The 26,911-nt window shown below is 39.6% G+C and overlaps 1 protein-coding gene across 11 annotated transcripts in view; it reads right to left on the bottom strand.

Annotated features, from left to right (window-relative positions):
• CadN (Cadherin-N) overlaps positions 1 to 26,911 on the bottom strand; it is a 267,563-nt gene that overhangs the window by 78,201 nt on the left and 162,451 nt on the right. Inside the window, exon 1 of one of the 11 annotated variants that reach the window (XM_066291541.1) lies at positions 20,039 to 20,462. The exons of the other annotated variants lie outside the window; for them this stretch is intronic. Coding sequence (XP_066147638.1) covers positions 20,039 to 20,126 — 88 coding nt within the window. The 5' untranslated portion in view covers positions 20,127 to 20,462. Of the gene's footprint in view, positions 1 to 20,038; positions 20,463 to 26,911 lie in introns of those variants that run through there. 11 annotated transcript variants of the gene reach the window in all.

Genomic DNA, 26,911 nt, shown 5'->3' with positions numbered 1-26,911 from the left:
GATTTGCTTTAAGCGATGCTGACCGGTCGTCACACTGCACGTATAGGATTTTCGTTTATATTTTAGAGCTGAACTTACAAAGTTGGTTAAGCCCCTAAGCTTGACAGTAGCCAAATGCTCAAAATTTCTAGGATTTTCTCCTATCAACGTTCTTGGTAAACAGAGATGGTGGTGTTCTAAACCTCATAGGAGGACAGTCGCAAAAGTGCCGGACTTGACATATAGATGGCGGTTTTTCTTAAAAAATTACCCAACATTACAGAGACTTAATCTTAAAAAGTTTATATCCATCCAATATCGAAATGGAATTAGATCGAATTCTGGGGTAACCTGGTCTTTCGTTAGCGACTGTAAAACATTGGAGGCAGAGCTTAAAGGCGGTCGTAGCAGCAATCAAAATAATGCATTTAATGGAGAGAATCCGCCCCGGAGGAGGTGGAAACCGTTCCATCTGTAGGAATATTGATGGCGTCAGTTTTTTAGCACGTAGGACAAGTTTTGTTGACTATCTACCTAAGGAAATAAAAATGAACGGGAAATATTATACAAATGTATCACACTTGCCGAAAAAGATCGTCTTGTTCCATTAAGACAACGCACTTTCGTCATCGCGATGCGCGAAATCGATCGAACTTTTCCCCATCCACCCAATTCGGCAGATTTAGACCCCTCAGATTATTTTCTATTTTCAAATTTGAAAAGAAATTTGCAAACAATGGAGAGGTAGAGTTCGAGGTTGATGCCTATTTTGAAACATTACAAGCTTCTTACTGTAAAGAGGATATAGAGGTCAAGGGACGTCGCTGAGAAAAGTATGTTCACCCCAAAGGAGACTATGTCGACAATACTTTTTCGATTTTTTTTAAGGCTCAAGCCAGTGTAAGGGTCTCGACACTTTCATTCTTACGGCAGAGGAGAAGATTGTCCAAAAAACGTCTTTTGCGTCTTCTTTGTAGGGGAAGGGGGGGTAAAATGCTTTCGGTCAGTCGATTCGTTAGAAAATTCTATCATTCTCCCTGGCTCTCCCGAAATAGAAAATGCTCGACCTTGACCCGATAAACGAGCAACTTTCTCAAAATCCACTTCTTACCACTATCTTGACTAACATAGGAGAAATTATGCGCCCGCCGTACCACGGCTAACTAAACTACTTAGCAAAATCGACCGATTACTGTCGGCCAGTTTGAAGTTTACTCGGATGATTTATTTAGCAGACGGCCCCAGTTAATTTGCATGTCGACTAATTGCATCCGATCTAAAACTGATTTCACAAATAAGCAAAACTAAACACTGGCTCAATTTAAATTTAGGTTTGCAAATCTGCCTAATTACCGTTGTATCGATTAGATAGGCCATGGATAACCAAACGTACGTGCTGTTGTGTTTTACTGCCTAATTGTAATGCAGAGTTAAAGTAAATTGTTTAATGTTCGGGAAAACGATGGTCTCAGATAGTCCGTAAGTGCAACTTCAAAACCCTTTAACCGTCGGGCCATAGATGGACAATTTTTAAAAAATTTTTTTGCACAAATATCATAGCTTCAAAAGGTAATTAGATTTTTGCATTTGCCACAAGCGGCTTAAGCCTTACGAAGACCAGTCTCGTCCGCAAAGCTTTGTGCTCCTTCGCAATAAAAACTAAAAACCTGACGTTTTAATGAAGTCAGAAATTAGTAGTTAGTGTACTTTGGTAAAAAGTTACTAAAGCCAACTCGTCCGACTTGGTATAAAGCGCTTAGTGCCTTTCGAAATTGACTAGATTTTACGTTGTTATAATCTAGAATGGTATCTTTTATACGCGAGTAATTGGGTCGCATCCATCGTTTCAGAAAATGAATTTGCTAAAAAAATATATAAGAAGATTGTCACGGTGGCGTATTATGCAATTTCGATCAGCGATCTTCGACAATAATCCGCAATAGTTGGCTAAACCAAAACTAGAACGAGCAGATAAAATCCCGCTAGTGAAAATGCACGACGATCTTCGATTTCTCCATTATTATTCCAATCTCTCCACAAGCGGATCGGTAATCGAACACGTCGATTCTTCGACCAGTTTTTGCTTAAGTGTATTAAAAAGCGCCCCATGTAGCGGTTTAAGTTTGTTCCGTTGGCCAATGAAGTTGTAATGGAAATGTCGGACGGGGCATGGATATTGTTTTAAAGTCATCGTATACTGGGTGCTTCAGTGTTTGCGAAGTTGCAAAAGTTCGTCCTCTTTGCGAACGAAGAAAGTGGCTTAATTCGATCGGCGTAGGGAGAACTCCGAGGGTAGTGCGATTGAAATGTGTCTTATCAAAACAAAACTCGGGTATGTGAATTTTACGAAGTGCCAGCGTCCAGGTGCGGTGGTCGGATCGGGGGACAGTTGAGGTCCAGCTTCGACTACGCTTTCTATTTAAACTTTCTCGGTACCACCGACGACCTGCTGGCGGGCCTTCCGGAAAACGTCTTTTGGACTGGCAACATCGGTCTGCTTGAAGAAATTTCAAATGAACGAAATTGAATGCTTAAAATTACTGGACGACATTATGCCTGTTTCGTTTTCGCATTCACCGACGGCACGAATTAGGCCCTTGTCGTGTTTCTGTGATATTCTTCACCAATGACGACAGAAGGCCCACTTAATTATTCGAACGATCGGATGTTTGAGGACGGCGACAGATGTAGTGCGGTGAACGAATCACCATATTACTGATAAATATGAATCGACTTATTCGAATACTCCCGGCCTTAATCGATCTAAACGTGGAAGATAATTTGCGAACTGGCGGTGCTTCATTCAGCCGCCAAACTCTATGAACAAATAAAATGTCTAGTTAAACTATCGAACACCAACACAAGTAAATTTAAACACATCTCACTTGTGAAGTTTCGCACAAAGGTGAATATTTAATTACAGAAACGAGCCTATGGCACAACAGAAACCGGCCTTTGAGGCACCTCTTTAAATAAATTTTCAACCACCGAAAATCCCGTGGAATAAGATCCTCTCAAGGGGGATTTGAGAGAAAGAAGATTTATTATTAAGGTTAGAAACTGATACTGAAATTTTAGAGACCTTTCACGAAACTGATTTTTTTCTTACTTATTCATGTAGACTCGTTACCCTTAACGTATCCTTAACGTTACGCTAAATTTCAGGTTAGTTCTTATGGAAAAACCTTGAATGACTAAAAAGCTTTAGGTTGTCGAGGATCAGTGAGCTGAATGATTTAGAATCTAAGAATCAATTGGCAGTGAAATGTAGCTGGAGGTGGGCGAACTTCATACTCGCATAAAGTAAAACTTGATTTAAACAAAAAAGGTTAGTTCTAAACGATAAACCTTTTAATTAGCAAATGTGACAGCTCCGTTATTAATTACGTGAAACCAGTGCCCTCGAGCTCTTTAACCGAGACATTAAGAGTATTGTAACGACTCAGGACCCCTTTATACTTAAGCATTAAATTACGACGTTAATCCTAGCTCCTTGATAAAGCGGATCTCAAACAATTAATTAACCAAAGTTTAACGATACGGAGACAATCCAAATATGTCCCATCCAAAGCAAGAACTTTGAAACCCGGTTTCCTGCAATTACAAGGCAAGATGTACACATTCGCCTTAATGAAACCAAACTTGGAAGAGTCAAATAGGGCCTCGAACTAGAAAGGGATGCCAGTAAATACCTTTAATGTGAAGCCCTTCGGTTTTTGTATCAATAAAACTACGTGTCAGCTCTAGGAACACATTTTGCGGTGTTCGACCTGCATCGCCGTGGGTTTAAAGGGAGAATGGCTGACATGTTTAGGTTTTTTGCTTGGCCGAGGATCTATGAGACCGAAGGTCAACGACGAAAGACATATGACAGGAGGATGAATCATGAAGAATTTGACTTTGGCGGGAATAGCTGGGACGTTCAAGTCAAGCTGCTTTTACATCCGCGAGGCCTTCATTTTATGCTGGAAATTGTGGAAGGTATAAAGACCGAAAAGTGTACTTCTCACAATGCTTCTTACATCGAGACAAATAAAGCAGGAGGAAATACCTTTACTCTCTTATAATATCGCCTTTGAAGTTTCCTTTCCGAAAGTTTTTCATTGATGTGAACTCCCATATTATTTAGCTAATTGCTTCAAGACTTGCGATGCGTCATATTGCTTGCTCCCTTCGGTCGTTAAATATTTAAGCAAAGTTTAATCGTGGGCACAGGGACAGCGGCTGTGTTTGCACAAAATGATATTTCGAGAGAACTGTTAAAACCGAGATTTTGTCAGTTTTATAATACACAAAATCCTGGTTTCCACCTGTCTCTTTTTGTTAATTTGCTCCAGCTTCCCCTCTTCATTTTACGCACAATTTTGTAACGCTGTCGGATGTTTTTTGCCGTAATTTATGGGGCGGAAACGGGGCGCAGTCTTCACTGCAGCCCCTTCTCTCTTTTCATCAATGGTAAACGATAGAAATAATCGAAATAGCAATAACCTAAAGTATATTTGTATGTATGTGTTCCACTTTCAATCCAAGGAGACACACTTCACGTAATTTTTCGTTCGACAATAGCGCAGCTATTACAAAAATCAGTTTGGAGAAAATGACTTTGCTTTTTGGTTATAGCAAATGCAGCTACATACACTGCCCAAAACAATCTAGCGACAAGGACAACTGTTGAAAAATTCTTACATTTGATTCACTTGTTGTAAAAAGAAAGTTGCTGATACTTCATGCGTCTCAGTCGGTTATTAGTCGATCGTGGGAACGGTACCAAGAAGCTGGAGGCGTGCTAGAAAGACATACTGGCCGTACCCCTATCACGAGAGCGGCGCAAGATCATTTTTTGGACGTGTAACAACAGCTATAGCTGCGGATCTGATTGGAGACTGGCACGAGGTATGGGGAGATGTTGGTTTCGGACCAACCTGCTAAAAATCTATTTCATGAATCTGGGCTACTCCCTTGTCACCCCATACGAGTCGAGGAAATCGGACTTCGCGTCTGGCTTGGCGGAGCAACACCGACAACGGAGTCTGGAAGAACGAGCCAATGTGTCAGTCTCAGGTGGGTCTCGGTTTAAATTTCGACTCATTCGGGGTGGGTATCGAAGAAATTTTGCGTGAATTTATTCCGAATTTCAAAAAAAAAAAAATAGATTCTTTCGAGCAGTGTATTTGCTGCTGCATCGAAAAGTGTCCGATGTCTGCTCAAATGTCAGGAACTTATGGGAATACTTCTTCCTTCGAAAACAGAAGCTCCTTTCCTCGATCTGCGGCTAAATAGCTTTCGTTGCAAATGTAGCTGTCCCGGCATACTGCTATAACTTTCATTCTAAATCTATCGAAATCTCTAAATTCTGAAACATCATCGGACATATTATTCCCTTGTGATTGGCTGCACGCAGGTGTGCTGTCATGCAATTAAAATTAGTGCCCGATAAATTGGCTCTAAATTGCAGTTGTACTTCTCCTCAACAGGGAAACATTTTAAATCGAACAGTATTAATACCGCCCTACGTGGCAAATTTTCAAGCTCTATCAATTCGTTTACCCTTGAAACTTCCCCGATGGGCACAATAAGTTAAAGTTAAAGTTAAAGTTAAAGACAAACATATTTATTACTTTCAGATCTATATCAAAGTTCTTATTTAGTTGCTGAGCAAAGACTTCTAAAAGACGAATTTATTAGATTCCCAACTCTGGAAGAGTCAATATTAACAATTTGTTGTTTGACATGACTTTATATTTGAATTTCTCTCCTCTAATTTGTACTATAAATACGCCAACGTCAAGACATGAGATGAATAACTCGAAAGTTTCCCTTTCTTCAATAATTCTTCTAATTAAATGTAAATTTAATTTGACTTTTCAAAATTGACCCTAATTACAAAGGGCTGAAGGACAAGTCGCAAGGGTCGCAAATTAATTGGGGAGCCGAAATAAATAATCATTTTAAAAGAGGCCCGGCAACTTCCATATTCGATTACAGATGGATCAACGAAGACAAGATAACTGACAAGCGAGTGCAACTAATTTTTGTTTGTCCAACTTAATTGAAATCAAAAGTTTTACAGAGAAATGGCGTCTAAGAACCACTCACGGCAAACTTGCAAGAACCGACAATTACAAGCATGCAAGGCACTCGTTTTCAGAGTAGACAGCTTCAATTACTTTTAGGGTGTTTTTAATTCTTGCTGTTTCTTTGTGAGAGATACTCTAAAGCCAGAATTGCTGCGAAACAGTTAAATGGAAGTTTTATATCTCTCCTTTGCCTCGGGACGTATAAAGTTTCATTCTTTTATTAAGGAGGGGATTCTTTTGTGTTACTTTTAATAGTGATGCCCTGCCCCGGTAATTTGATCACCCGGCTGCAACCTCAAAAATTGCAACAAATTTTTATCACCTCCGTACGCGAAAATGCGACAGTTCTCGACCCATTGAGTCCGTCCCTGGATGAATAATTCGCACGTTTTTTTCCTTTCCAGACTTCAATCGTGTGATATTTTCCTCCTAAAAGAAGCACTGCATTCAAGACCGGCAACGATCTCGAGCATTGAAACAAACCCATTATTTCTTAACGACAATCAAAAAAGAACACAACAGTATTAAACCTGGGAAAACCTCTAAAACCGTTTTTATGAGGGACAAAATTTCAAAACTCCGTAGTGCACAAAAGAATTTCTATTCAGGCCAAGTTATTATCGAGCCAGTGAATTAAGAAAACGTAGAAAGTTTCCCTGGCACGGCGTATTAAAAGACATCTTTTTAAAAGAAAGTCACGCTTTTTAAAATGTTATTTACCAAGGCAAAACCTTAAAAGGATACAATTTATCTGATGAGATAGGGCTTACATGTCTATTAAAGAAACTTTTTCGCGGTTAAGGTAAAACACTTGAAAAGGGCGGCAGAGGAAAAAAAGGGGGGGGGGGGAGTTAATTTTGAAATAAGCCCCTAAAGGATTTTTTTGACCAGCACAGGGAGGGCTTATTGTGATGGATTCATGTGCTCCTTAAAGTAGTTGGTGAGTAATGACTCGGCACTCCCAGACACGAGATGGAAAAGAACTCCCTGCTGAACTGGTTAGAAAAAAAAAAACTCTTTCGGGTCCAAATCATCCGTGTTACGTTAATTTTACCGAAATATCCCCACGAGTCCGAAATCGGCAGGCAGATCGGCACTTGCTGCCGAAATAGACTTGCGCATTACGACATTAACAATCTGACAATAAAACGATTTCACTGTTAAATATTTATAACTTTGATAGCCCGTCCAGGTTTGTCGTCTCGTTAGCTCGTCCGGGTCTACCACAAAAATCAAGTTATTAAGTGAACTCGCAACTTGCAACTGGACAACTGGACTTCAGAGGGCGAAAAAGTAGAGTTGTTCGCTCAAAACGTCCAAACACGCGAGGACCTCAAATAGTAATCGGGCAATCGGTGTTTTTTTCCTAAATACATAATTGTTCGTCCTGGTTTTAAGTTATACGTAAAGAGCTCGCCGGACAAATTCCAACATGAAGATCGCGCTCACGCAATGCCCTAGCATGCGGGCAATAAATAAAAATTGAAAGAAACCAGCACCCAAACCTCGACCCACCCCATTGGGTGTCGAACCACGGACACCGCGCCAACTACCGTTCGTCCGGTTTGCTTCCCTCCTGATATATGAAGGGCGAATCGTAAAACAGATTAAGGGCCGCGGTAAATTAGGATGGAATGTCTCGTATCAACCCGCGTAAATGGCCCAAGAACTAGAGGGTGTTAGCGATAACGCAATGGTGTGAAAGTATTAAGGTGGTGACTTTCCCCCGAATTCAGGGGAAAAAACCAAACACTGGGACTTGTATTTTTCGGGAAGGAGCACCACCCCTCTTGGAGGAGAACGCAGGACCGTTTCGAATTTCGTCGCGTTAACAGCAACTTCTCAACTCTCCCAATTTCACAGTTCGAATAAACCAACTTCTAACGCATTTCGTCGCAACCGAGATGTTGTGCGCGGGGCTTATAATTGATAGTTCAATCGCCAATCAAACCCAGCATTTCAACTAGTTTGTGATTAAATTTAATGTGATTCGTGTCACAAAGTTTCTGTACCCTCTCGAACCATCGGACCCTCATCATTTCATGACGGTAGCCCGTCTGGTCCTTCGACTCAAGTAAAAGACCCCGCCAGAGTGTTTGGATGTCTCTGTGGATGCCCAGTGAGGCAGTCGCTACCGTTAGGCAGGAACCCGGGCAGTTCCTGGCCTAAACAGAGCAAGTATCTATAATATCCGATTTCCCCACGTCCCATATCAAGGGGGTAACCGTCGACCAAGTAGTCGCTCCTCTTAGACTATTTGATCAACGAGGCGAACCTCAGCGAGAGCCTGAACGTGTTCCTCCTATTAGGAATTTTGATGTAAAAATTTGGTCCTAATTTAATTGTGAAGATATCATTTAGATTCAACCATATTTTTTGCGTTCAAAACGACATTTCCTCCCACTGGAAAAATAGTCCAGAAGTAATCTTTACCCCTCGGTTCGACTCGGAGTTGCATCAGTGCATAGCAAGACATGAGGAACCATCCAAATGGAGAAGAGTGATGCTGCTAAGGTGTGTGAAGTGACAAAAATCAACACAATGTCACAATAATGAATGTCCTTCGAGTGATAATAATTTGGATTTTCAGGAAATATAATATGGTTCAAGGCGGTTGAGGAGTTGTCACTGGACGATGATCTGGATACCTTAAAAAAGGCGTAAAAGATGATGAAAGGGTATTAGGGGTGAATTTAAAAGCCCTTTTTGGGATTCCTTCTTATGTAATACTCAAGTTCTCTAGCCCACTTGTTAGATCATTTAGAGGGCAAGTCGGTGGCCGTTCTGGAGAGCGCAAAAATTCAGAGCTCCACTCGCCTTATCGAGGTGGAGATGTTGATTAGAAATCGATTTATATCACACAGTTTGTCGAACAACTAATTCCTCTCTCTCTTTGCAACACCGCCCCCCCCCCCTCTCCGTGCGTTTCCCAAAGGAGGAAAAAACAGTAAAATTCCATTGGAAATACACGACACATAAATTTACGTCTCATCTTTTAACAGCCAAATGTGCCATGAAACGATGTAGTATTGTCAGATCGTTTTAGTGGGAATTTATTGCCTTAAAGGGGAGACGAAATCCTGATCACGATCGTCTTATATCCGTCAAGAACATGAAAAGATGGATAGGGCAATTCGTTATGCACGTCTTGTACGCGGTATTGTATCTGTCGGATCATCAATAGGAAGGTTTTCCATGATGATATAAAGTATTTAGTTCACTTTTAATAACAAGAATAGAAAAAGGGCAAAACCAACGAATTCGCTACCACACGAGCGCTTTTCGTCGCTTCCCAATCTAATCTGCCTGTCCCTTTTTGGTTTCTGGTTTTCCAGATCTCGCGAGTCTTTCAAATCCGAGGGATAGGGTACCTGCTGGTCCCTGTTTCCCGCGAAGGCTCGCGCACGCGGCCTCTCGATTTCGCCCTTGGTGGTAGCGACCTCGTTCGACAGTGCTTTTCCTTAAGGTGGCCCTGTCAGCCTGCCCTTCGTCATATTATCAGCTTGTAATGTTACACTTTATCACTTAGGGACTAATAAATCTCCGACACATTAAACATTCCCGGTGACTGATGGGTAACGGTATAATGCCGCAGTTTTTGAAAACTAATAAATGCCTAATAAAACATTCAATCTATTGAACTTGCCAGAATTGTGGTAATATTTAATATGCAATATTCCCTCGAAAGATGGAATATTAGATTACATAAGGAGAATACACGTAACTCTATACTTTTGCTCCTGGAGGATATCAAATAGAGTGGTAATTTAAATTGTCTTCCTAGTGCGACAATGCTAATGAATGTAACTCGAGGAGACGGTGTTCGAATTAAACTTACCCTGCGTGAATACCGCAGAATGTCTGAGCGTACATCTGTGTGCGACATGTGAGCTCGATAATAAAGGTGGATGAAATTCGTGCGTGGTACCAGCATGGATATTTATTTCGAATAATGGAAGGAATTTCAGAACACTGGGCCTCCAAGAATTCGAACAATAGCGGGTTACCGTAATTACCGTTCGAGCCCAGTTTACCCATACTCCAAGTGGTTTCAAAGGTTATTTAATTTTTTTTTTTTTTTTTTTTTTTTTTTAAATAAAATGTGATCAAATTTGCAACACTAGTCTGCAGGGTGCTATACAAATTCGCAAGAATTTACGAGACTCTTCTAAACCTTAAGAGATACAGGATCGGTTAAACGAAGGCGAATGTGTGCGACTTGAAGCTTTTTTATTCTCCTTTTAAAAACTGAAATGAAAACGGCTCAATTTAGATATTCTACTGAGAAACTGTGGGAAATCGCAGAGACACATGTCTCCGCCCCCCCCTCGCCGGTGCTATTTTGCCGCCTGATATTTCACAAAACTTGACGACTTTAAGTGCAAATTTCGAAGTTTAAAAAGGAACTTTTCGGGCCGACGCGATCCAACAATGCGTTAATCACTGGATTTATGCGTTGCATCAAAAACTGCGTCCGTCAAAATACTTTTTGGTCTCAAAACCTTTCCGGGGTACGAAAGGACGAGCTTGGTACGGGTTTTCGAATGGGAACGGTCGGAATTTAATGCTCATTTTTGAGAAGGGTGAGCTCTTGCATGACTGGCCTAAAAGAAAAGGAAATGTTTCCTGGGAAAAATGAACTAGACGGAAAGAAAATACGTTCTATTGCTTCATAAAATAGGCTATCGGGCTTTAAGACATAAAGAACTCCTGAAAATCACATATCGACTTCTAAACATGACTCTAAGGGGGAAAAATATCTGGTTTTCTCCGAATTACGAAACGTAGTATCGAACAACGAACAGTAGCGCGCACACTGCTATTGAGGACCTCTTATAGCGCACTTATAAATACCGCGCTATCTTAATATGCTTTTATTTACAGACATCTTCGCTTACACGCATTTTCTCCGATTTACTGGCAAAATATAATTATAGAAATATGTTTGACTTCATTCCCTCGTGTGTTCAGTAGACGCGGCTCTAACGACTCTGATTCTCCGAATTCGACTTGACCAGATTTGGGCAAAAAAACCATTTCCATTCGAACCACCTAAATCGGGGGGCCATAAAAGATAGGTACACAATCTTTCGAATTTAAATAATACAGCGGAACTGAAAACCGGGTCACCGTCGTAACTTGGATCAAATTTCATGATTGCGTGTCCGGTCCGCGTCATCAATGACCCACCAATTCTCTTTAAACTAGACATCCCAATATAAGCCTCCTCGTATTAAATATCAATTCCCATTTGTATATAGATGAAGCATGAATTTTAGTAGCCTAACGACGCCAAGTGGATGCCACCTGAGAGCTTTTAAATCCGGAATTTTCTCATGATTAAATGGCACCTTAATGAAGTTATCTAAACACCCGCGTCTATAAATAATAATTTTTGCATTCAATTTGTATTTAACTCGGCACCCTTCGGAGCAAATTTAGGCCCGAGCTAGTCGGGAAGACAACTTCTTAATGCCCAATTTAAGTAGCTTTGCATAAATTAGTTCTTAATCTGCTTAGCGACATAATAAGCGGAAAATCACGTCTGGTAATTTGAAGAGGGCAGCTTGCAGTTTTGAGGGTGATCGATGGTTCAAGTTTGATATAATTTCAGATTGAAAAATAACAGTAATAAAATCAAAAAAAAGGTAGCTGTTAAAGTTTATTATATAAAACATTTGCAGCTGCAGCGGAAATTATTAAGGTCGTTATTTCCTTTAATGGAAGGTTCCTTAGATAAATAACCCAATTACTTACCTCCAGCTGAAAGTTAGCGAATTTTCTAGGAAAGTTTTAATTTTGTCCCAGCTCTAAAACTAAAAAGTTTTTAAAGGGAAAACTGCAGTTGCTGGTTTTAATTATACAATCCTGTCATCACAATTAGTCATGCCAACAACGCGATTTTAAAGCCCTCTTAGGGGATCCTGTTTTTTCCATTCGTAATAATTGACGCGAAAGCAACGGACGCGGGAAATGGAACAAATATTATTCATTTCCGTTGTTCCATACGTCTCACGACCATCGAATTTTTCAGATATACACAAATATGAGGATTTATATCTCGTTTTTTTTTCGAGATGTTTTATCATGAAAACTCCGAAACATGTATAGCGCTTTACGTCTGTTTTACTGGTTAATACATTCAAAATTCAGTTTAGACAGAAATGCGAGGTGAAATACGATCTCGTTTCTTTTTTATGACTATATTCAACATGCAAAATAAAAATGTCCGTGTTTCCAAGAAAACGTGGAAGATGTATCTATATCTGTAGCGGCAAATGTTGAAAATTTGGAGGCTAGGAGGGAAGAATCCGGACGTCGCGCAGTTTCTACGCAGGCCAGAGAAGTCGTAAGGTAGAAGAGACTTTGATGAAATGTCGTCAAGGGGTCCCTTCGACATGCGAAACCGCGAAAACGGCCTGTATTTAGCTGCGCTGATTTGAAATAATGACAGAATTTGGCAGTTTAAGTGTGAAGAGGGAGACTGCTCAATCGGGCGGTTTGCGAACTACGATTCGGATCACATATGTCCGACACCGCTCCGAGACGAAGAGAAGTGCGCAGAATTACTTCGATTATCCCTTGAGTACTAAACCCGAGGAATTCCAACCGGGGGCGCACCAGCGCCGCGAGCCCTTGCGGGCTACGGCCGAGCCGGATGCCGCAAATCGCGGCCACCTGACGACTACGAGTCGCTTTTCTGGGAACGTTGCGGGCCCACCGAGCTGCAGATCGCGGCAACGGTCCCACCAACCGACAAATCTTCCTTTGACTAGAAGCGTATTTCCCAGCCATAAAGCACCATGTGGCCTGATGGGCGCCCGGATGGTATTCTTGGAATAGGTACGTGGGCGCAACTTCGGGGACGAAAGTGCGAATAACGACGACTAACAAAACGAACTACAACAACGAAAAACCGGCGACTTAAACAAATCTGGTTTGAAAGGGAGCGGGCAAAAAGGCTCGGAAGCGCTCTAAAATTGAGTCATCGCCTAAGCCTAAAAATCGGAGCCTTGTGGCGATGGGATTTCGGCGACTACTGGAGGGAGAGGTCGGTCGGGTTCTAATGCCGCATCGACGAAGAGCATCGGAGGTGGCGGCTCCGAACCGTGTTGGGTTCATTCCGGACGCTCTCGGACACTTCAAGGCAGCTTTTAATTGAAAATTACTATTTAAATTGGACCGTAACTCCAATATTTTGCAACATTTTAGCAATAAATTAAATTCCCTATTGAATTGTATAACGTTTATCGCTCACGCTCTCACAAATTTATGAACAGTAAATTATCATAATATGTCATAACAACAAAATTAACAAAACGGCGCGTTTATTCCAACATATTTCTATACAAGCACACCATTTATATTTCATACAAATTCATGCTCGTTTGTTTTATAGGCGGTTTTATGGTAGAAAATAAAATCCCCAATGAGCGTTAGCATAAATTTATTTTTGCGGTGACGGCAGTTTACTTGTTTCACTGGCTCTTTGTGATGATTATAAAACGTGATGCCGTTCTTTTTCGCTATTTATTTTCGACTTTGCTCCGTTACATGTAAAGAAGTCGGTGTTCATAGAGCAAGAATACATTGTTGTTCGTCTAAAAATAGTATAAAATGGAGGAACGAAATAGAGACAAAAACAACCTGGAGGAAGTGGAGTTATACATTTCTGCACAATCAATAGGTGTCGCAAAGTGCGGGGCAAAAGTTTCGAAATTTCCTCAATCTCCTTCCGCATTTATCGCCGTATTTCTCATTTGCAACGTCACATAAACGATTGAAAAACTAGTTAAAAGAAGACCCTCAGCTTCGCTCCTTTCGAAGCTGCTGCTGCGGGCGGCAACGAGGAGATTCGACCGGCGAAACGGCCGGCTCGGGAGCTTAATATAACTTGACGAATACCGGAAAAATCCCGACGATAAATTAAAACTATTCCCGATTATTATGGCGTGCTCAACTTTCCTCCACTATATTCGCTTAATTAACCTCGGAATTAACCTCACCTTCAATATGTGGCAACGGCATTAATTTCATATTGGGGTAAGCGGCGCAATTATTAATGGTCATTTTAACTCGAAGTTTCGGTGAGCAGACCTCATTTATTAGGGGTTAAATTTAGCAGGAATTTTTGGAAAATGACTATCACGTGGTATCCACTGTAATTAGCAAATATGAATGAATTGCGAAATCAAATTTGGCGTTGAAACGATGACGTGGCGCGCGTTCGGCAACTTCCCGAAACGAAAATTTGAAGTTTTTTCATGTTTTCGATTAATTTCTATTCGATTAACCGTTCTAATTTTCGGCCTATTGAACTTACGTAGTTCCCCCATTGGAGCCGGAAACATCAATTAAAGCCCTTGTCTCGTGTAAATGCAGTTTAAGACACCTTCATTTAAGGTTTCGAAATCGGCAAAATCAAAGGCATCAAAGGGTTCCCCTATCTCAGTAACTAGAAGAGACATTACAACCCGACCTACGCAAACTTAAACGACTCGAAACGATGAATGTGCGCAACTTTCAAAGACAATGCCTCCGCGAGTGGCCGAAATGTAGACACTTAAGTTTTGCAAATTGGCAAAGGGGACATGGAAAAGCCCTCTCAATGAGAAAAAAAGACTTCGTACCGCCCCTGAAAGACCCGAAAGCAGGTAGCTGCTGGACAACCAAGGACAAAAAATCGTAAATCTTTTTCCTGTCGTACACGTTGGCCTAGAAACAATGGTAAAAAATGAGTGTTGGGCGTCGAAGGTAAAAAACATCGGGCAATTCAGCTAACTTGCCTAAAAAGCACAGCGTGCACACGGTACCGCGGCAACTTAGCTCTTTTGATAAGTCTCGCCGGGCGAACCAGCTCCTGTAGCATTCTTCACATCTGACGCTTTACTGTGACGAATGCAATCATGCCGTCAATCACACTTCTCATCGGGCCACCGTTCAAAGACGTCCCACAGGCCAGACACATAACATATGCAGACCTTAGCGATGTCAAGCACCAAGCAGCGTTAATAACAAACCTCCCTGTCTTGGCGTCCAATTTCTCCAAACATAACACTCCGAGTAGTTAGGAGGAGTAAGTAGGATCGAAACGAGTCTTGCATTGAGTCCCGAGTAAAAGCTCCAGAGGAAAAATACATCGTCAGGTGCGTAACATCAACCAAGGTCATTGATTTGTGGTACAGAGTGAAATTTTCCAACAAACATCATTTATTTATAAGTCAGCAAACATGATTAAGTATTTAAGTGCAAATGTGACATTTATTTTTTCTCGTGTGAGGACAGTCGGATGTTAATGCAGATAGGGATCGATTACTTCGAAAATAGACAGTTCTGGACCTCATCAATCCGACTAAGTCGAACAGCAACATATTCGAAAACAGATTTTGAAAAGAGAATTAAAAAAAAAAAGATACTAAATTTTGAATGCATCAAGATGGAAGAATTGCTGAGTAAGGTCTCGTTCTCGAATTGGAAATTTCCGAAATTGGTACTCTTGGAAAAAATCAAACACGGGAAGCTTCCAACGTGACGGAACAAAGCAGAATTTCAGAGGCACGAGCTTTTCATTTCACAGTCTAAATGCATCGCAAAAAGACATAAATTTTAATATCAGTAATGGCCTACAAATGCGTATTATTTTAAATCATGTAAAAACAATTTCCCGTAATAGAAATTACTTTTGATTAAAATTTGGTAACGATGCACAACCGATAATTAGTTCGTATAATTGAGAATTTCTATTCATTCGAATAGAACGAGGTTAATTTCAGTAAAAGGCCGTTAAAACAAACTTATGCGTGCCGTTTAGGCAAACGGCGAACTTGCATATTTGTAAATTGTTCGCACTGTGTAATACGTACATGTAAGATTCGCGGTTCAAGGGCGGAGAGCGAAAAGATAATTCTCAGAGCACTTCTTTATTCTCCGTGAACCAAAAATGGAACCCCGATACAACCCGATATGCATACGCAGAACGCATCCCCTCGTCGTGAGAGAACCGATAAGATGGAAGGGCTGTCCACCTTTTTTCCCACGGGTACCAAACCCCTAAACGTCATTCTCAGCTACGCTAAAGGAATTTATAAAAAACCCTCTCTTCCCACGCTAATCTGGGGAAGAGTTTGGTACCAAAAGCCTGCACCACTTTCAGATAATGCCAATTAATAGTCTCAACATAAACAAGAAATGCGAGGAGATTCATGACGGCCCTTTTACCATTTTCTCGCACTTATCTTGGGAGGAATTTAGAGTCAGAACCCCATGATATTTTCTGATAATTGATTAATTGTTTCAACATGGACGAAGAATGCTCACGTACATATGTCATCACCAAAGGGAGTTATTGGCGTTTCTTGTTGTTTAAATTTCCTTTATAATCAGCCCCCGGGGATTTCTTGGTGGAAAAACACAGTCGAGAACCGTTGAAATCAGACTCCACTCAAAAGCAAAAAGTGACTTAAAATCTGGAAATCGATCCACAGGAAAGAAGACGTCTGCTGTATCTCTTTTACCATGAACAACATGAAAAATCCGATTGAAGCTGAAAAACCCCTTTCGATATTTCGGAAAAAGGTGCCTTATTTCCATCTTTCCACAGTGAGAGTTAGAATTAATGAGAAAAGACAAAAATCCGACGATTTAATTACTCGCGGATACTCGCTGAAGTAGCTGGAACTTCCAAACTCCGGAACTACACAACTTTGGTTTTGTGTTAACTTTCTTCTGATTTAACCAACCCTGCATCTCTTTCGGGACATTTTAATGCCGAATCTTATTCCTTCTCCCGAACACGTTGTATTTAATTTCACGTACTTATAATGAGCACTGAAATATGTGCCCGTGGTTGACAAGTACGAGAACGTAAATAGCTCGTTTCACCTCGTACCAAAAGACTAAAGCTTCTTATAGCATTGTTCAACATTAGGGAAGTTCTCTGCTCCGCAACAGTTTGTTTTATAAAATGGCGACGGTCCAATGAATACTCGCTTTGTTTTATCAACGCTCAGTAAATCATCTGTGTAAACTTTGGTCCTCTCTGACATTTAACGCCATTATATCGGTGGTTGATATACACCAGGCAGTTGCATTATAAGACAACATTGTCGACGCTGAATGCTTTTATTACTATCTGCCCATTACTGCTCTCAGCTGGTACTGAGTGCCGCAAACATAAAAGAATCCCGTGTTAGCTCTGACTTTTGCAAAAACAGCTCCAGACGCCTCTTCGAGAATACCTTCGCTTGAATAAGTAATACGAGATAAGCGCTTTCCCAGATTTCCGAGACAGACGGAAATCTGGATATCTCGTATTCTGTTCGCAAGAGCCTGTTTTCCTGCGAGGAGTTGCGGATGTTCAACCTTGTTTAAAATTTGTTTCCGGACCTGTGAAATACGAATGGTCATATCAAGATTCGCGAAACATTAACAAAAATTAAAGCTCGCGCACAAAGGAAAACGATATTTCACATTAGCCATGTAAAGTGTGTTTACTGCCCAAGGCCTCCATTTAGCATTTACGCATTTATCCGAAAGGTAATCCGAAAATCTCACATTCTAACTCCAAACAAACAATTACCCCTTTTGGAAATTATAAAACGACTTCCATTAATATTAAATAAAGCGACGAATTTAGAGGGGCTTGATGGTAATCTTAAACGCAGGGTTATATTTCATATGGTTTAATATAATGCTTCACCGGGATTGTTTCAATGTATGGAAAGAAATATATGGGCGATTATTTCTCAAACCATAATAGGGTTTCGTATGTGCGTGATGGTGGCATTGCCAGAACAGTTTTATTGTCCGAATTACTGAACTAACAGTGATAACAGGGTTTTCGTGGTAGGGGGTGATTAAAAAGCAGCCCTGTAAAGTGAAAGTTATGAAACAACTTAATTGTTCTCTACTCTGGGAACAATACACGGTTGTCTCAGCTCTGAACCACACGCCTGAAAACCTCCGGATAGCTCAACTTTAGTTTCAGAAGCGACCATATTGTTTTATAATTATTACTTCCCATGTTGCAACCCGTGAGCAGGGCTATTGTCAATCTAAACATCTGGTGCCACATACGTAAATTAAAAGGGCATTCCTTCGGCCATGGAAACTGTCTCAATATGTTTCGACGGTTAAAACCAGGTGAACAAATCGGCGGCAAGCACTGAGAGAATCGTTCTTTCCAGACGCTGTAAATTTCCTTATTGTTGGTTTCCAGTCTCGGAATTCTTGCAAATTCAATTAAGAGTCGGCATGCAGACGGTTCCAGATTATATACACGATGTTCCTAGCCTCACCAGCAAAATTTCCACGGAGGTATTCGAATGTTGGATCGCGAATGAATATGGCGCTAATATAGAAAATTGAACAAAGAGGATGGAACATTCTGAGATCGGAGGAGATGAAAGAGTTTTTATTTCGTAATTAAGGAAAATCGCGAAGGGGCGTTCGCTAAGACATAGATGACGGCAAAAAGGGAGAAATACTTTTTCCATTGCACGCATCTCTTCCCTATGAAATTAAACTGAGGCGGTCGCAATTCCTCATACGACTATGAGAACCGTAACATCAAAGAAGACACCATTGTGAAACAAGTTTGAGGTCCACCTCAGCCTTCCTTTACATGCCGAAGTGCCGTTATCCCAATAACTTTGGAAAGTATTTCATTTCCATGGAAAGGACAAAATAAAGGAGCATCGTCGCCTTATTTGGTAGCTACCACTGAAATTAGCTTACGCTTAAAAATTCCAATACGTTAATCCAGTGCCCCTGAGGCGGACGAATGCGAAGGACCTTCAATTTCCTTAATGCTAAAAATTTGTAAAAATAATTCCAGTGAACATCTGACTCAGTTCTGGAATAAAAATTGCACATGAATCATTAATGCCTTTTACGTCTAGGTTTCTCAGTTCTTAAACTGCACTTTAACGGTCACCGTAGGTTACAGACTTTTGGTCAGCCAGGACGGCTTAGTCGGTTACTTAATTCGTTTGAAGAGGTCCGTGTGTACAACTGAGGGCTATCAATCAAAAATGGAAAAACACAATGGTGGAAAAACCATTGAAAACGGCCTTCGGCTGGGCTGGTTCAGAGAAGATTTGATATTACTTTATGTGAAACTTAAAAGTCGCAGATTGGAATGGGCAAAAACTACTCTTCTGGTGGTCTTTTTTAAGAGGGAATGGAAAAAGACATGGAAGATCTAGGATTTTTCAGGAAATTCTTAATATTTTATAGATATGTTGTATAGTTTGCTCTGTTGGTCTTGGAAAATACATTAACTTGATTATTGGACTTCGTAGGATTTTTTCACATTTTGTCTGGGACACATTACCCTCTATGTTCGATTGTCTCTTATTCGGTTTATCTTTCTCAATATCACTTTCCTGGACCGTAAGCAAAGGATTCTTTAACTCCCTTTTGCTTTGTTACTGAAATTTGTCTAGGAAGCCGGGCAGAAGTTAAAGGATAAAAAGAACAATAACTTAACCATTGGCCTTCCATAGAAATGTCTATTTCGTTATCTCGCGAGTCTAGATTTTTGATAAAAGTTCAATTAAAATTTTTATGATCGGAATTTAGTCAATTTGAGAATTTAGGAAGTTACTAAAAGCCATTTACGCAACCCTCATTAAATGCCCCTTTATTTTCTTTGTCCTTTGTGTTTATTCCATTAATTTTACCATTTTCAGACAGTGTAACAAAAAGGGTCAATTTGATCCTAAAGTATTCTCTTTAACGTAATAAAATATTCAAAATTTTGACCTCTTAGTAGAGACGTATTATTCTAGTATAACGAAAATAATAAACAATAATTTATGAATAAACTTGCTTGTCCCTCACGATTCACCAGATTTTTCGATTGTCCACTTTGATCTAAATTGCCTGATAAGACTTTCGGAAAAAAATTAAATCGAAATAAACCCAATTGGATTCTTCCAGAAGCTGATGAATAAAACAAATTTAAGCGAATGAATATTTACCTATGTATGAGCTGTTAGTCAATACCCAGAATACTTTGAAAGGGTCAACCATCACCCAAAACAATTCCAAGAAGGTATCACATTGCATATCACACGTATCACTGTGGTCCTCACTATTGCCTTTATGTCACGGAGTTAATGATCATAAATCGGGAATATTTTGTATATATTTATCAAATATAATAACAAAAAAAGTACGGAAAATTTGTAAGGGAACTTCTATTATTTTATGTTTTGATTTAAAATTTGATTATTTGAAATTAATATTTTGATGTTAAATAGCAATAATAGTGGCGATGGGGCAATATTTAACCAAATTTTAATAATGTTCTCTGTACTTCAAACTTAAAGTTTTTTGAAAACGCAACGATGTTTTCGCGAAATTTGTTTAAGCGGTCTTCGTCACGAAGGTTAGAGCTGAGCAAACGTGTTAGGTACACTGACAAATTAGAGCCCTGTCGGCCAGAACTAGAGCGCAGGAAGATGTTGCCACGTTGGGCGCCATATCTTCGAACGTTTTTATAGATCAAAATAGAGAAAATAACAGACTCAATCTATTTTCAATACGTAAAAAGTCCTACACGTTCTCATTCGAAAAATTACGAATTGAATTTGTGCCCTTTAAGGCATATAAAAAATAATAAATCGTTCCATGTACGGTGTTTCAGCATCTAAATTCTGAAGTGAGAGTAATTAAATTTAAGACTGTTTTAGAAAAATTATCATTTTAAATATGAACTTGAATGACACGTTGTGGCTGTAAGCGAAGGGCCCTAATTGTAAATTATATCACTCTGAAATTTCAATAGAACTCAAGTCCGGTTTTCAAACCGATGGAATATTGTAGACTGTAGGTTACACAGCCTGAAAGAAGACGAATGAATGGGGAGAACATACTTGATACAGGGGCAATAGAAAAACAAGAGACATCCATTAACTTGATAGATCGATGACATAAACTGCTTTTGGGTATGGTTAAGCCTGAAAGAATTGCTACTTAAATTGTCAAAGGAACTTATAAAATATTTGTTCTTTTTTTTTGCAAATTGTTTAATACATTTAACATAAAAAGTTCTCTGATCCCATCATAGATAGCAACAATAATAATTAAGTTGTAGAACCAACAGGCATTCGTACGAGCGTTACGAATTAGACCTGAGGGTCTTTAATCTACGTTTTCCGTGGATGTTGGATCAATTTCAGTTCAACGTAAACTTTGACGTGTCTAACAGAAATACTATCATTTTCGGCTTAAGGGTTGTCATTTTGAATGAGAATAGAATATTGTATAAAGTACCTACGAAGATAATGGCTTTTATACGTACCAATAAGTAGGATTACTAAGAGCAACAGCATCATCAGCGAACATCGGTCTTACCTGGAAGAAAATGGTAAAAAGATAAAATTTAATTCCCACAAAGACCATTAATTTTGCATTTATAATGGTCGACAATTTAAGAAAATATCAAACATTACGATTCGTCCTTCCATTATGTCTTCTAATTGATTGTGTCGATTTGCACACCCCTCCCAGGTTTAATGTTTTGAATTAAAATCAGAGGGATGTCGTTTTAATGTAGAGAATTTCCCATTGAATTTTGATGACGGCTACAGTATTGAAATCACCAGAAAATCTAAGTCGAGTTTCTGGCCAGTTTGCATTTTAAGGCCGCAATAGCGCTTTGCATATCTAGTGGGAAAGGTGAGATTCTCGGGCGGCGATATAACGGCCGGAGACCGGGAATAAGATTTTTTTTGTTTAATCTTCGGAGTAGCGACAACGTCGGGACCGATTTTACCGTCGAAAAAGTAGGTGGGATAAATCGCAGGTGTGGAATATGATATTTCTGAAACTCCCCAAAAACTGACTCAATTTCCCCTAATTCCAGCCATCTGATCGGCCGACAATGTCCCTCCTTTATCTACCTTGTCGCGTCCGGAAATTTCCCTTGTTATACGAAAAACGGCAATGCCGGCAAAAAATAATATCAATATGACCCCATTTAAATAATAAAGGTATACTCATAAATTGTTAAAACGACGCCATTTATAACCACCATAATATTGAGAATACAAAACAAATACTGAAACGGTCCTTGATTTATTTGTCAACGTTTTTATTTATTGATTTTAATAACAATTTACCAAACGTTTATTTTTGAATTTAAATGTAGCGCCGAATATTAAATTCCACAATTTATAGGAATTTTTTAATACTTTTCCCGCTACATTACCCCCTGTGTTTGCTCGTCTGCCATTCACTTCATCCCCTAGTTGAAATATTATTCTTCCGGGTGGAGTGTCACGTTGGATCCTTGAATTTTCGCGTTATTTTTTTTTATCGGGAAAAGAGGACTACAATACGATAATTTCCCGACGAGTCGGGAGTGGCACGAGCCACCGCGCGCCACTAAGTCGTCGCCGAGCGGCTCGGACTGGTTGTGGAAGACGCCCGGAAATCGACAAAATTGTAATTTGACTTTACGGCATTTTTTTTTTTTTTTCGGACCATTCGTCACGGGCCCGTCTTAAAGGTTTCAGAATTAATCCATCCCCACAGCTTATAAGCCATACTTTACTAAAAGTTTCCCAGTCTATGCATCTCTCAACTTTATCCAATTTGCAAAGTATACGGAGACCCAAATGCGGCCTACATATGAGGTTAAATTTTCAAGCTGAATAGAGATGTTGAGGCTTGAACAGATCCCTTCATATATATTTAATTTGGTTACTCAGTCGAGTTTAGTACCCACGTAAATTGCACTAATGTTTCCGCTATAATGAAATGAAATTTGACAAACGTACAAACGCCGACACTTACATGGATAACATAATTTGCTGTGGCATTCCACTGGTGCGATAATTTTATTGAAATGGAGGCATTAGCGACACGAATTTCCGTTCATAATAATAGCGAGCGAAGATAGTTAGTTCAGTTGGTAATTGCGTAAATTAGGAAATATTGGTTTCAATATAGGAATTGTTCAATCTAAAATGGCCGTTTTCATAATAATCCGAAAACGGAGGGAGCTCGTGACGTAATTGGAAGTCGTCGGGTGATCTTTCGCTCCCCGAAACATCAAACGGAAACGTCTTATACAAACTTGGCCCACACTGTCGTAATATAGAGTCATAAAGGCGATAACATCGGATACTTGCTACCTACGCAAAAAGCGCCCTGATAAACCTAAAAATCGTGACACCCCCTTGATTTAAGTAACGACGGACGAGAATAATGTCCTTTCAGTTTAATAAAGCGCGAGCGGCAGCTTTTTTTTTATTAGAACATTTTTGAGAAAAGTTATGACATTATTTGAAGTTATTGCCTCGTAAAAGAATTAATTGACCTTCGCGGAACTCTGCAAAAATGAAAAAAACACCATTGGCGCGGCCGCGTGATTTTTTTTACGGGGACGCTTTTCATTCTCCATCGCACGCTCTATTAGGCTTGTTATCCATACCATGTTTAAATATTCCCTTGAAGGCTCCCACCATGAGTGAATTAGTAATTACCAGAATAATTAACCCAGCAAAACTAATTACCGTAATCATATTGTTTACAAGTATTGCTTCAGTTATTAATGGATCAATATAGTAGGCGCGATCGTCATTTCGCAAAGCTGTACACGTTCATTTTTAGTGCGGCGTTCGACGGCCTTCTTCAGCGGAGTCAACAGTTGTGCAACCGAACAACGAGCTCTCCGTCGCACACAAGTTATTTGGGGCCGGCGTTGGTTTTGCCCTTGCCCTCCCTTTTTAGTTTTCCGAAAAAACCCGTGGGTCTTCTGCAATTTGTCGCTCAACTCCGGGGATGGCGGGGAAGTCACCCGCTGCGATTTCGCGAAAATATCAGTTAAAACATTTAAAGCGAGTTGCGGTCGCGCATAAAGTTGGATCGTTTGTGGATATCTCTGCACTTTCAAGGTCTTGAGAAATGCACCGGTACGCCTCTGATATTTACAAAATTCAACCTAAACCTAAGATTTTGGTGCGGGTCAACAAATCTATTGTTCCGCATCCAGTCCCATGATCGTTAAGCTATTTCTGTACTGCTCGGGTTTTCTCAAGACTTCAAAGCCAGTAATCGGTCAAGTAAAACGAAGGGAAGTGGGAAAATCCGGTATGTTGTTGCAAGTTTTTTAATGTCCGGTGACTGGCGCTTCATGCCTTTAGTCCTAAAGGTACCTTTGGTTCCATGGCGCAGTTCGTCCCTAAGCTTTGACACATTTTTTCCACTGTCACTATTTAATTTTGTGGCTTCGACAGTGCGACGTTTTTGGAACTGCGGTTGTCCACATCACAAAGCTTCTCCAATTCGTATTCAAATATAAATAACCCTAAAGGCACCTTTTTGAAGGTCATAATATTCATAAGTATCTACGGAGCCATATGATTTCGAAGGCGTATCTTACCGCTCCCTTAGTACGCCTCTGGCTTCTCAAAGATGTTGTAAATATTTGAAGCGATCAATCGCAATAAAGAAAAAAGGTAGAAGCTTAAGTTTCATACATGTTTCTTGATTTAACGAGCGTAATGGCAGCTCCTTTGGAAATTCTCTTTGGAAATTGGACATTGGAGAAAATGTAACTTTCTTGAGAAGAGTGATTGAAAAATTTCATAACATTGACGTTAATTAATATGAAACCAAATAGCTTCGTACACGTTCCTCCGAGGGACATATTTCTATCAAAACCTTTCCGTAAGGCGGAAGTGTATGCAAACACCCTGCAAATTCCCGGACTAAGGCCAACCTCCGTACCGTTATCATCTGGCGGGACCTCGGGACGTACTAATACCTGCGGAGGCGCTACAAAAACCTCTGCATACAGGGTAAAAAAGTATTTTGATAAAACCCTATCATGAATCATTGCAGCATCTGAGGTACGTTCACGCCACTATTCTTACACTGTTCTATTTATGTTCCGGGCATTTGGGCCAAATTTTACTATGACACATTCGCCTGAAGAGACAGATAAACACAAATTTGGATTTAGTCGAAACGAAAACGAGTGGCAAATTAACGTTAAATTTTAAATCAGCTGGCCATAAATACGAGAATTTACCTATAATCATAATCTCCCGCCATCTATTTATCAGCCTAACACGTTGCAATCAGATGGTGCCGTGATAACTTGTCCCAAAGTAAATAGCTTATTAATTCATGGGTGTGGTCAAATATTAATCCCACGATAAGAACGTCTCTATTTAAAAAATCTCGGTGTTTGATGTGAAGTCATAGGAATGTACGTTTCTTGTCTTCGAACAGTGCGCCATGTATGAAACTGAAACAGGGGCGTAATAACTTGAATTTATTTCCGCCCCATCTGCGGAAGTTGCGAATTTGGATCGTAGGTTGGACGCCGCCAGAGATTGGCCAAAGATTTAGAGAAAATTGCGCTTCGCATTATGGAGAATTTAACAAAAACTAATTTTTTAGTTTTTCCCGGAACAGTGTCGCGGAGAAATAAAATTTAGAAGAGTTACTGAGAAATAGAAAGTTGCTTTTATGTTTTTGAAGAAACTTAACTGGCAGCACAAATACCGCAGAAAACATAAACAAGAACTCATCTAAAGTTCTCTGGAAGCATTTCCTGAATTTCCGAACTTACTACAAACGTCAACGTAAAAAGTATAAATAATTCAAATAGGTCTAATTTCGACTCGGACAAAGTTTGTATCGTCTCTGAAATGAAATTCGCGTTTTCCGCTTAAATCGCGAAATTAAACTTGAGAATGAGGATAATTTTTTTATTATTTTCTTCGTTTATGTCGCCTACGGTATTATTCCCTTTTCACGTTTAAAAAGGCTAATCTGGATAATTTTTAAATTATTATTCTCGAGGTTGAAAGTTTTCCTTTTCAAATCGAGTTTAACCCTTTAAGAATTGAACAAAAAAATATCTTCCTTTTATCAGCAACAAACACTCTTATCAACAGTCAGTCGAACCGATAAAATTGTTAATGTGCCTTGCGGCTTTGAGGGATATTTCCAGCACAGGCGAAACATTTGAAATAAAAACATGCCATTTCTGCAAAAACTAAATGAAATATTCTGAAAATAAATTTATTTAAAGGGAATTCACAAAGAATGGAATATGAATAAACATCAATAATTGCAAACGTTGCATTTGGCCATGTTCGTGAACCAACGAGTCAGGAAATGGTAAAAAAAAAAAAAAAACTTTCCCCCCCATTATCTTGTTCAGAGCTGGAGCTGGGATAACGTTTCAGTTAATTTCCAATGATTGAAACTCGCAAAGACCCTTCTTTTTGTCACCTCAAATCCTGGACCAACCTCCAAAACTAAAGCTAATTAATAGTTGACCCATTATCAGGAGAATATAATCTAGAACCCAATTACGTCCTCACAATACTGCCTATCTAATGAATGTTATCGCTTGTACTGGGTGTTAAATTTTCCGCTGTCATCCGGCGACTAGTAAATTCAATTAAACGTGTCTCAACAATGGCTTTCTTGTTCGGCGTGGAGTAATAAAGATGATCGAATTGAAACCTGCGATATTGATTGCAATGACTTTTTCTTTATTCCTTCTCTGATTCTATTCAGTGCTTCTAGACTATAAATTCATTATAAAGTGTTTAATACGCCCAACTGAACCCATGCAGCAGATAAAAACGTAGCAATATCCGCATTTATCAAAACGGTTTATAGGATAAAATAATCAACTATAAAAAGCTCGATTTGTTCTATGCTGAATATTTAATAAGCAAATAATATAACATGCAAATTTAAATCCATCAGTGATAAATGGATATGACAATCGCATATCCGAGGTGCGTTTGCAATAAATTAACTTTCATCTCTTCCATATTGATATTTTACACTAATTAATGTTGATGATAACATGTTGA

Source organism: Euwallacea fornicatus, chromosome 16 (assembly GCF_040115645.1).
Source record: "Euwallacea fornicatus isolate EFF26 chromosome 16, ASM4011564v1, whole genome shotgun sequence".
In the NCBI taxonomy this organism is placed as follows: domain Eukaryota; kingdom Metazoa; phylum Arthropoda; class Insecta; order Coleoptera; family Curculionidae; genus Euwallacea; species Euwallacea fornicatus.
This window is presented reverse-complemented; position numbering and strand designations above follow the sequence as displayed.